Source organism: Ischnura elegans (genome assembly GCF_921293095.1).
Source record: "Ischnura elegans chromosome 13 unlocalized genomic scaffold, ioIscEleg1.1 SUPER_13_unloc_1, whole genome shotgun sequence".
Taxonomy (NCBI): domain Eukaryota; kingdom Metazoa; phylum Arthropoda; class Insecta; order Odonata; family Coenagrionidae; genus Ischnura; species Ischnura elegans.
Window position 1 is genome coordinate 6,245,074 of NW_025791657.1, and position 10,327 is coordinate 6,255,400.

General features: G+C 38.7%; 2 protein-coding genes across 2 annotated transcripts; both read left to right on the forward strand.

Moving 5' to 3' along the window:
• Positions 1 to 3,292: 3,292 nt before the first annotated feature.
• Positions 3,293 to 5,892, forward strand: LOC124172526. The gene is made up of 2 exons (XM_046551973.1): positions 3,293 to 3,565; positions 4,283 to 5,892. Exon 2 carries the CDS (start codon positions 4,285 to 4,287, stop codon positions 5,890 to 5,892), a length of 1,608 nt encoding a protein of 535 aa, XP_046407929.1. The 5' UTR covers positions 3,293 to 3,565; positions 4,283 to 4,284.
• A 1,756-nt stretch (positions 5,893 to 7,648) lies between these two features.
• On the forward strand, positions 7,649 to 10,218 carry LOC124172527. The gene is made up of 2 exons (XM_046551974.1): positions 7,649 to 7,891; positions 8,609 to 10,218. The coding sequence occupies exon 2, from the start codon at positions 8,611 to 8,613 to the stop codon at positions 10,216 to 10,218; it is 1,608 nt and encodes a 535-aa protein (XP_046407930.1). The 5' UTR covers positions 7,649 to 7,891; positions 8,609 to 8,610.
• The last annotated feature ends 109 nt before the right edge of the window (positions 10,219 to 10,327 follow it).

The window sequence follows — 10,327 nt, forward strand, 5'->3', positions numbered from 1 at the left end:
CCTATTACTTTAGCACAAAACAGAACCACAAGCACGTAAACATTCAGAACGGAATCGGCGTATCGGCGTTGCTGCTTTGGTTCGCTATCTTTTGTAGTTAGGTGGCAGCACTATGCCCGCTATATTTTTTTAAAAGGCGAAGTCGCAAAGTGAGGTTTAAACGTGCTTAAGCCGTATTAGCCACTTAAATTGCATGCCCGGTGACCGCCAGCAGGTAAAATGATGCACAATTCAAAATGTGGATGATATACAGTAAATGTTTTTCATCACCCGTGATTTTTTGCAAGACGGCAAGGTACATATTTCCTCTACGTCATTATTTTATTTCTGACCATGATTTTGAACTAATTATACTCATTGACACCTCAGAAGAAGTAATTTTCCAATCAACGCAGTCGTAAAGCCTGTGTGAGATAGATTTTTATAAGACACTCATTTCAAGAGAATTTCAAATAGAGTATGTGCACATTTTTGGGAAGTGATCTTAAAAAAGAATTTACACCTCAATTAGGCTAAATTCCGAGTCTGAGAATAGAGAGGTACTTTTTAAGCGAGATATTAATTATTAAAATTTTCAAAATTAATGATGCGCTGAAACACCAGTCGGCCATATTCTCAAGGCTGTGACGTCATTTTGTTCGACGTGTTCTCAGGCATATCTTGTTCTTTAGGGTGAGCCCCTCTACAGCGTATACTGAGTTTGAAAGAAGCCATGGAATGCCCTATGAACTAGATTTAAAGTGTGTGCATGCCCAAGGTCCCTAAAATATAAGGTTGTCTCAGTCAGCACTGCGCATGCGCCAACTGCTAACCCTTGACGTCACTGATGACCCGTTGTACGTTCACCAGGCTTGCCTAACGTGTGCGTCAGTGTGCATGCGACCATTGCGACTCATCAGTATTTTTAAATACATCTCTTCGTGGAATAAGGGTGCTGCAGGTGCCGAGTAAAGTATCATATGGATATTTCAAAAGTCCAAGTCAGTTTTTTGGATAAGAAACTCCTTTAGAACAAGAAGGAAGAAAATGCCGGGGGCCCGGTGTACCGTGGCAACATGCACAAACAGCCTAATTAAAACAAGAAACTCTGGGATGGATGTTTCATATCACAGGTAAGTGTATGAAGATTTATTCACCAAAATTCTATTATTCATGTTTAAATGCTACTTTGTTTCGTATTTCGCCATTCTAAGTCTTTCAGTTTGTCCTCAGTATAGGGTACACATTTAAGTCATGAACAGCTAGTTTATTAGTCTACATTTAGATTATGCTCAGTTTAATTTACAGTGACGTTATATCATTCAATCCTAATAATAATAAGTTAACTGCCTGAACTACTTACGGTGTGGTTTCAGATACACTTCTAATCGCACATGTTTTCTTTTAGAGATATTTTCACAACTAACACCTCGTGTTGTTAATCAAGTTAAAGTTAATCTCAAAGGTGATCACAGCATTTCATCTAGTCAAGGGTACGATTATTTTGGAACAATATCATGTGGAACAAGGCTGCGTATTGAGCTTTTCCATTTCGTGAATATAATTATGCACGGAATATGAAAATATTTTCAGTTCCGGCATTTGAGCTAGAATTCCTCATGTTGTGCTGATGCTTTTACTAAATCAACTCCTTCCAATTTTATGCTCCCTCCTAATTTACTTTGCTGATCATTAAAATGTTAAAAATAGCAACTGGTAAGAGGTGAATTAGGTATTTGTATCTGCTCTATTGTTTGCCAACGAGGTATTACGCACTATATAATGAAATGCAGAAAACTTTGTAATTTCATTTTTTTCAATATATTACCTTATTTTAGTAAATTCCATTTGTCTTCTATCTAATCTTTTAATATATGCCTTGGGGACGTAAAATGCTCTATTATGCTTTTCAAGAAATGTTTTCAGAATTGTTATTGAGTTGGTATATAAATTTTTTCACTGCCTTACATTTTAACTTTTTGTGCTACATGAAATATAGATTTTTTATTTACTTTTGATCCATCATTTCCATGATTGATATGCAACATAATGCTTCCATTTGGCCAATTAATTTTCTTACATTTATGAACTATTGAATTTCTGCATATCATTTGTCTCAGTGGTTCTTAGTTGCCTCACAGGGAGTTGGAAGTAATACACTTAAAGTTGAACAAATGCATTGATAGCGTTAAAAACTATAGACATCCCTAACAACACCGGATATCCTACGGATATCCGTTTCAGGTCCGCTATGTCCTATCTAGGTCCGCGGGCAATCAGGATATCCGTCGGATCTCCCACGGATATCCGAAGCCGGATGATCCGAAAAATGTCCGAATGGGATGATCATAGGATATTCTGTTACAGAGCTATAATAACAATAATATACAATTGTTACCATTATTGCATTCAGATTTGCACAATACCAATGCAGTTACAGCAAATTCATTGATGAAAACTAGCTGAATACAAATAGCAACTCTGACTGCAAAGAAATATTCGAGTTAGCATTTGAAGTTTTTCCTGCAATTTTTGGTTTTCGCTCATTTTTTAATATGGGTTTTCTGTCGAATGCAAGCATATATCAATAAAGCAATGCAAGCAGGATATCCGTTTCAGGTCCGCTATGTCCTATCTAGGTCTGCCGGCAATCAGCAGGATATCCGTCGGATCTCCCACGGATATCCGAGGCCGGATGATCCGAAAAATGTCCGAATGGGATGATCATAGGATATTCTGTTACAGAGCTATAATAACAATAATATACAATTGTTACCATTATTGCATTCAGATTTGCACAATACCAATGCAGTTACAGCAAATTCATTGATGAAAACTAGCTGAATACAAATAGCAACTCTGACTGCAAAGAAATATTTGAGTTGGCATTCGAAGTTTTTCCTGCAATTTTTGGTTTTCGCTCTTTTTTAATATGGGTTTTCTGTCGAATGCAAGCACATATAGTTTGGAATTGGTGATTATATCATTTACTAATTTCCTCCACAATGACAATTACATATTAACTTTTTCTTTGAAAGTAGAATGAATAATTTATACTTTTCACCTGTAGGAAGTCATTTTAATGTTATGTATGCATTAGGGATCCTGTTCCACCTACAATTGTATCTAATATATTTAACCTGGGACTGGGACTGCATAGATTTCAGGGCTGATAGTTCTCCCACTGAGTTTGAAAATAGCGCGGTAGAAATTAAATTCTTAGTGCGCCGAAGATGGAGCAGTAGTCAAAAAATGACGGTCGCTAATCCGTCCCCAACTATCTATCCTCACTTCCCTCACTTCTAAGTTCTTGTTCGACCGCTTCGTGCCAAGACCGGAGAAACCTCGCTGCTCGCTGCTTATTGCTGCATTTCGCTGACGTTCATCGTTGAACTCAAAATAGTCCCATCTGGATTTTAGTTTTATATCATATTCTATGCCATTTTAGTCCATTTAATTTATTTTTGTGGGGACTCGTCGGACAAAGTCATTTCGGCTGTGACCGCTGTGACTCATCACCTCACCTCGTGGTGAAACACGAGACTTTTCTCTTTCAACAACTGCAGACATTTATTAAATATATCTGGTGAGTACATGCTAATTATTCATATAGTATTTAGTAAGAACCGCAAATGTGTAAATAATTAAACGGAAAATATTTAGTGATGTCATCAATTGCCTGTAGCTGAACGTAATTTATTTGCAACAACTTATTTGAAGCACAAAAAAAAGCTTTCTTACTAATTATGGTTTTTATATCGAGGGAAATAACGATTGCAAGGGGAATTTAGGGGTGTGTAATGCACGTGCTGATGGACTTTTTTTTCTCTCAATTTGGGCATCCGTTTATGCCCGTCTTCATTTTAGATACAGGTACATAAATAATGCTTTAATTTAAAAGTTTAGGGTATTCACGTGCGCGGTTGTATTATTACATGCCTTTGTAAAACTATAAACGTCTTGAGTTCAATGGGCATGGGTGACGGGGATCACGGGGTATCCGGTGACCGGGAAAAACTGGAAATATGCATTAATCATAAATGAATTTTTGCTCCTACTTGTAATTTCAAACTCATTAATTTCAACTTAGTTTCACGTAAAAAAATCCGCATCAACGCCCATTTTCTGGCCTAAAATGTGTTATTCGTTATTGTTTCTCGTCAGTGCTTAATTATCGCGAGTAATCACGTAAGATTAACCTGGAATTTTCTTTAATTCCCGTGGGTAACCTGAATTAACGCATGCATTTCTCTGCTTTGATTGGCTGGACACCCTAACTCATTCCAATTTCTGCTTATTTCAGCCATGCCAAAAATACATAGAAAGCCGTACTCTGCAATTAGTCGACGGCAATTAAATAGGAGAATACAGGGGCATATTAACGAATCCATTAGCATCCTCGGTCATACTGCAGAAGTCCTTTCCACTGAAAGTAATTTTATTTCCGGTAGTACCTTCTCGCATCAATCTGAAGAGTCTAATTCTGACCTCGCAGAACATGCTACTGAACTGGGTGATTGTGAAAACGGAGTGGGTGGTACTCCTTTGTGTACTGTTTCTGAAGGAGATAATGTGGACGGTTTGGAAAATGTTTCTTTGATTGAGCCAGACAGTCATAGACCAAGCGAAGGAAATAGTGTTGTGGAAGAAGTTGAAGCTTCTTTTCAGGACAAACTTGCCATCTGGGCAATAGAAAACAATATAACTCAGTCGTCAATGTCTAAGCTTTTAGCAATTTTAAAGGAGCATCCTTGCCATTCTTCCTTGCCCCGAGATGCGCGAACGCTGCTTCGGACACCTAGACGGACTGTCGTCAAAGATATGGCACCTGGCAAATATTGTCATTTTGGATTGTTAGGCGTAATCAAAATTGCCTTAAGTCACTGCCCGTCTGACAACATTCCTGATACCATTAAATTATTCATGTGCGTTGATGGTCTCCCTCTTTCGAAGAGCAGTGCAAGCCAGTTTTGGCCCATACTTTGTTCATTGCTCAGCGAAGATAAGCTTTTTGGCCCTTTTGTGGTGGGCCTCTACCATGGGAATGCAAAGCCAAGTTCTGCTGATGAATTTTTAAGGGATTTTGTGGATGACTTGAAAAATCTCTTGGACACTGGCATCGACTTTAATAATAGAGTTGTAACTGTTAAGTTGAGTGGAATAGTGTGTGATGCTCCTGCTAAGGCATTCATTACCTGCACAAAAGGACATGCTGGTTATTTTTCCTGCAGTAAATGCTCACAAGAAGGGAGGTACATTCGTGGGAGAGTCTGTTACCCTTCTTTGGATTATGCCTTAAGAACAGATGAGGGGTTCAAAAGTCGAGAACAGGAAGAGCATCATGTTGGCAATTCTCCTCTCGAGGAGATTTCAAGCTTTGGAATGGTAACTCAAATTCCTTTAGATTACATGCACCTAATTTGCTTAGGTGTGGTGCGTAAATTGTTGAACCTCTGGCTAAGAGCTGAAGTCCCAGTTCGTTTAGGAAGTAGGGGGGTGAAAAGCATATCAGGTCATCTTATGGAATTGAAGACTTCTATTCCAGAAGAGTTTGCTCGTCAGCCCCGAGATTTGAAAGAAATAGACCGGTGGAAAGCTACTGAATTTAGGCAACTGTTACTCTACACCGGTCCTTTGGTGCTGCACTCTGTTCTTCCTGCTGACAAATACCAGCACTTTATGGCTCTCCACTGTGCAGTATCTATTTTGGCGTCAGAAAAGTACTGCCAAATATATAATGAGTACGCAAACTCACTGCTTCACCATTTCGTTAAAACTTTCTCAGCTATCTATGGACCTGAAAACGTGTCCCACAATGTGCATGGGTTATTGCATTTGTCGGATGATGTTAAAAAAATGGACCCTTGGATGCCTTTAGTGCATTTAAATTTGAAAACTACATGCAGAAACTGAAAAGGATGGTCCGGAAAGCTGAGAAACCTTTACAGCAAATTGCATCTCGTTTGAGAGAAATGCAGAATCTTTCTAATCATAATATTGAGATGTTAGCCCATGTTACTGATGTCAGTTACAAAAGTGCGCATGTGGGTGGTCCCCTGGTGGAACATTGTATGGACCCTCAGTATAAAAGGGCAATGTTCAATTCTTACTGCATAGGTTTACATGATGCTAACAATTGTTGTGGCCTGAGAAATGGCAGTATTATTAAAGTGGAAAACATTGCTTTCAATGAACTCACCAAGGGTATGGTATTTGTGGGGAGGCAATTTTTAGATGTTAATAATCTTTATGCCACTCCATGTGACTCTTCGCTTATTGGAGTGTTTCTTTGTGGCCCGAGAATGTCCGTGCTACAACAATGGCCTGTAACAGATTGTGTTATGAAGTATGTGAAGCTACCTTTTAAAGGCAATTATGCTGTGATTCCGCTCATGCATACTAATAATTAACTGTGTATTGGTTGCACTTCACCATTGAAATTGTTAAATTGTCTTATTTTTGGTTTTGTCCTGTAAATGTGTTATAATTAGAAAGATGTCAAAGAGATTTGCGGTGGTTCACTTCTCCATGACGAATGATGTTGCTACCTTGTAAAGGCAATTATGCTGTGATTCCACTCATGCATATTATTAATTAACTGTGTATTGGTTGCACTTCACCATTGAAATTGTTAAATTGTCTTATTTTTTTATGTCTTGTAAATGTTTCATAATTAGAAAGATGTCAAAGAGATTTGCGGTGGTTCACTTCTCCTCGACGAATGATGTTGCTGTTGTTCCACTTAATTGGATGAATGATGGATGAGCAAATTCATTGATGAAAACTAGCTGAATACAAATAGCAACTCTGACTGCAAAGAAATATTCGAGTTAGCATTTGAAGTTTTTCCTGCAATTTTTGGTTTTCGCTCATTTTTTAATATGGGTTTTCTGTCGAATGCAAGCATATATCAATAAAGCAATGCAAGCAGGATATCCGTTTCAGGTCCGCTATGTCCTATCTAGGTCTGCCGGCAATCAGCAGGATATCCGTCGGATCTCCCACGGATATCCGAGGCCGGATGATCCGAAAAATGTCCGAATGGGATGATCATAGGATATTCTGTTACAGAGCTATAATAACAATAATATACAATTGTTACCATTATTGCATTCAGATTTGCACAATACCAATGCAGTTACAGCAAATTCATTGATGAAAACTAGCTGAATACAAATAGCAACTCTGACTGCAAAGAAATATTTGAGTTGGCATTCGAAGTTTTTCCTGCAATTTTTGGTTTTCGCTCTTTTTTAATATGGGTTTTCTGTCGAATGCAAGCACATATAGTTTGGAATTGGTGATTATATCATTTACTAATTTCCTCCACAATGACAATTACATATTAACTTTTTCTTTGAAAGTAGAATGAATAATTTATACTTTTCACCTGTAGGAAGTCATTTTAATGTTATGTATGCATTAGGGATCCTGTTCCACCTACAATTGTATCTAATATATTTAACCTGGGACTGGGACTGCATAGATTTCAGGGCTGATAGTTCTCCCACTGAGTTTGAAAATAGCGCGGTAGAAATTAAATTCTTAGTGCGCCGAAGATGGAGCAGTAGTCAAAAAATGACGGTCGCTAATCCGTCCCCAACTATCTATCCTCACTTCCCTCACTTCTAAGTTCTTGTTCGACCGCTTCGTGCCAAGACTGGAGAAACCTCGCTGCTCGCTGCTTATTGCTGCATTTCGCTGACGTTCATCGTTGAACTCAAAATAGTCCCATCTGGATTTTAGTTTTATATCATATTCTATGCCATTTTAGTCCATTTAATTTATTTTTGTGGGGACTCGTCGGACAAAGTCATTTCGGCTGTGACCGCTGTGACTCATCACCTCACCTCGTGGTGAAACACGAGACTTTTCTCTTTCAACAACTGCAGACATTTATTAAATATATCTGGTGAGTACATGCTAATTATTCATATAGTATTTAGTAAGAACCGCAAATGTGTAAATAATTAAACGGAAAATATTTAGTGATGTCATCAATTGCCTGTAGCTGAACGTAATTTATTTGCAACAACTTATTTGAAGCACAAAAAAAAGCTTTCTTACTAATTATGGTTTTTATATCGAGGGAAATAACGATTGCAAGGGGAATTTAGGGGTGTGTAATGCACGTGCTGATGGACTTTTTTTTCTCTCAATTTGGGCATCCGTTTATGCCCGTCTTCATTTTAGATACAGGTACATAAATAATGCTTTAATTTAAAAGTTTAGGGTATTCACGTGCGCGGTTGTATTATTACATGCCTTTGTAAAACTATAAACGTCTTGAGTTCAATGGGCATGGGTGACGGGGATCACGGGGTATCCGGTGACCGGGAAAAACTGGAAATATGCATTAATCATAAATGAATTTTTGCTCCTACTTGTAATTTCAAACTCATTAATTTCAACTTAGTTTCACGTAAAAAAATCCGCATCAACGCCCATTTTCTGGCCTAAAATGTGTTATTCGTTATTGTTTCTCGTCAGTGCTTAATTATCGCGAGTAATCACGTAAGATTAACCTGGAATTTTCTTTAATTCCCGTGGGTAACCTGAATTAACGCATGCATTTCTCTGCTTTGATTGGCTGGACACCCTAACTCATTCCAATTTCTGCTTATTTCAGCCATGCCAAAAATACATAGAAAGCCGTACTCTGCAATTAGTCGACGGCAATTAAATAGGAGAATACAGGGGCATATTAACGAATCCATTAGCATCCTCGGTCATACTGCAGAAGTCCTTTCCACTGAAAGTAATTTTATTTCCGGTAGTACCTTCTCGCATCAATCTGAAGAGTCTAATTCTGACCTCGCAGAACATGCTACTGAACTGGGTGATTGTGAAAACGGAGTGGGTGGTACTCCTTTGTGTACTGTTTCTGAAGGAGATAATGTGGACGGTTTGGAAAATGTTTCTTTGATTGAGCCAGACAGTCATAGACCAAGCGAAGGAAATAGTGTTGTGGAAGAAGTTGAAGCTTCTTTTCAGGACAAACTTGCCATCTGGGCAATAGAAAACAATATAACTCAGTCGTCAATGTCTAAGCTTTTAGCAATTTTAAAGGAGCATCCTTGCCATTCTTCCTTGCCCCGAGATGCGCGAACGCTGCTTCGGACACCTAGACGGACTGTCGTCAAAGATATGGCACCTGGCAAATATTGTCATTTTGGATTGTTAGGCGTAATCAAAATTGCCTTAAGTCACTGCCCGTCTGACAACATTCCTGATACCATTAAATTATTCATGTGCGTTGATGGTCTCCCTCTTTCGAAGAGCAGTGCAAGCCAGTTTTGGCCCATACTTTGTTCATTGCTCAGCGAAGATAAGCTTTTTGGCCCTTTTGTGGTGGGCCTCTACCATGGGAATGCAAAGCCAAGTTCTGCTGATGAATTTTTAAGGGATTTTGTGGATGACTTGAAAAATCTCTTGGACACTGGCATCGACTTTAATAATAGAGTTGTAACTGTTAAGTTGAGTGGAATAGTGTGTGATGCTCCTGCTAAGGCATTCATTACCTGCACAAAAGGACATGCTGGTTATTTTTCCTGCAGTAAATGCTCACAAGAAGGGAGGTACATTCGTGGGAGAGTCTGTTACCCTTCTTTGGATTATGCCTTAAGAACAGATGAGGGGTTCAAAAGTCGAGAACAGGAAGAGCATCATGTTGGCAATTCTCCTCTCGAGGAGATTTCAAGCTTTGGAATGGTAACTCAAATTCCTTTAGATTACATGCACCTAATTTGCTTAGGTGTGGTGCGTAAATTGTTGAACCTCTGGCTAAGAGCTGAAGTCCCAGTTCGTTTAGGAAGTAGGGGGGTGAAAAGCATATCAGGTCATCTTATGGAATTGAAGACTTCTATTCCAGAAGAGTTTGCTCGTCAGCCCCGAGATTTGAAAGAAATAGACCGGTGGAAAGCTACTGAATTTAGGCAACTGTTACTCTACACCGGTCCTTTGGTGCTGCACTCTGTTCTTCCTGCTGACAAATACCAGCACTTTATGGCTCTCCACTGTGCAGTATCTATTTTGGCGTCAGAAAAGTACTGCCAAATATATAATGAGTACGCAAACTCACTGCTTCACCATTTCGTTAAAACTTTCTCAGCTATCTATGGACCTGAAAACGTGTCCCACAATGTGCATGGGTTATTGCATTTGTCGGATGATGTTAAAAAAATGGACCCTTGGATGCCTTTAGTGCATTTAAATTTGAAAACTACATGCAGAAACTGAAAAGGATGGTCCGGAAAGCTGAGAAACCTTTACAGCAAATTGCATCTCGTTTGAGAGAAATGCAGAATCTTTCTAATCATAATATTGAGATGTTAGCCCATGTTACTGA

What these genes read in the sequence shown, in the direction of transcription:
- LOC124172526 (XM_046551973.1), top strand. Translation starts at nt 4,285, where the DNA reads ATGCCAAAAATACATAGAAAGCCGTACTCTGCAATTAGTCGACGGCAA.
- LOC124172527 (XM_046551974.1), top strand. Translation starts at nt 8,611, where the DNA reads ATGCCAAAAATACATAGAAAGCCGTACTCTGCAATTAGTCGACGGCAA.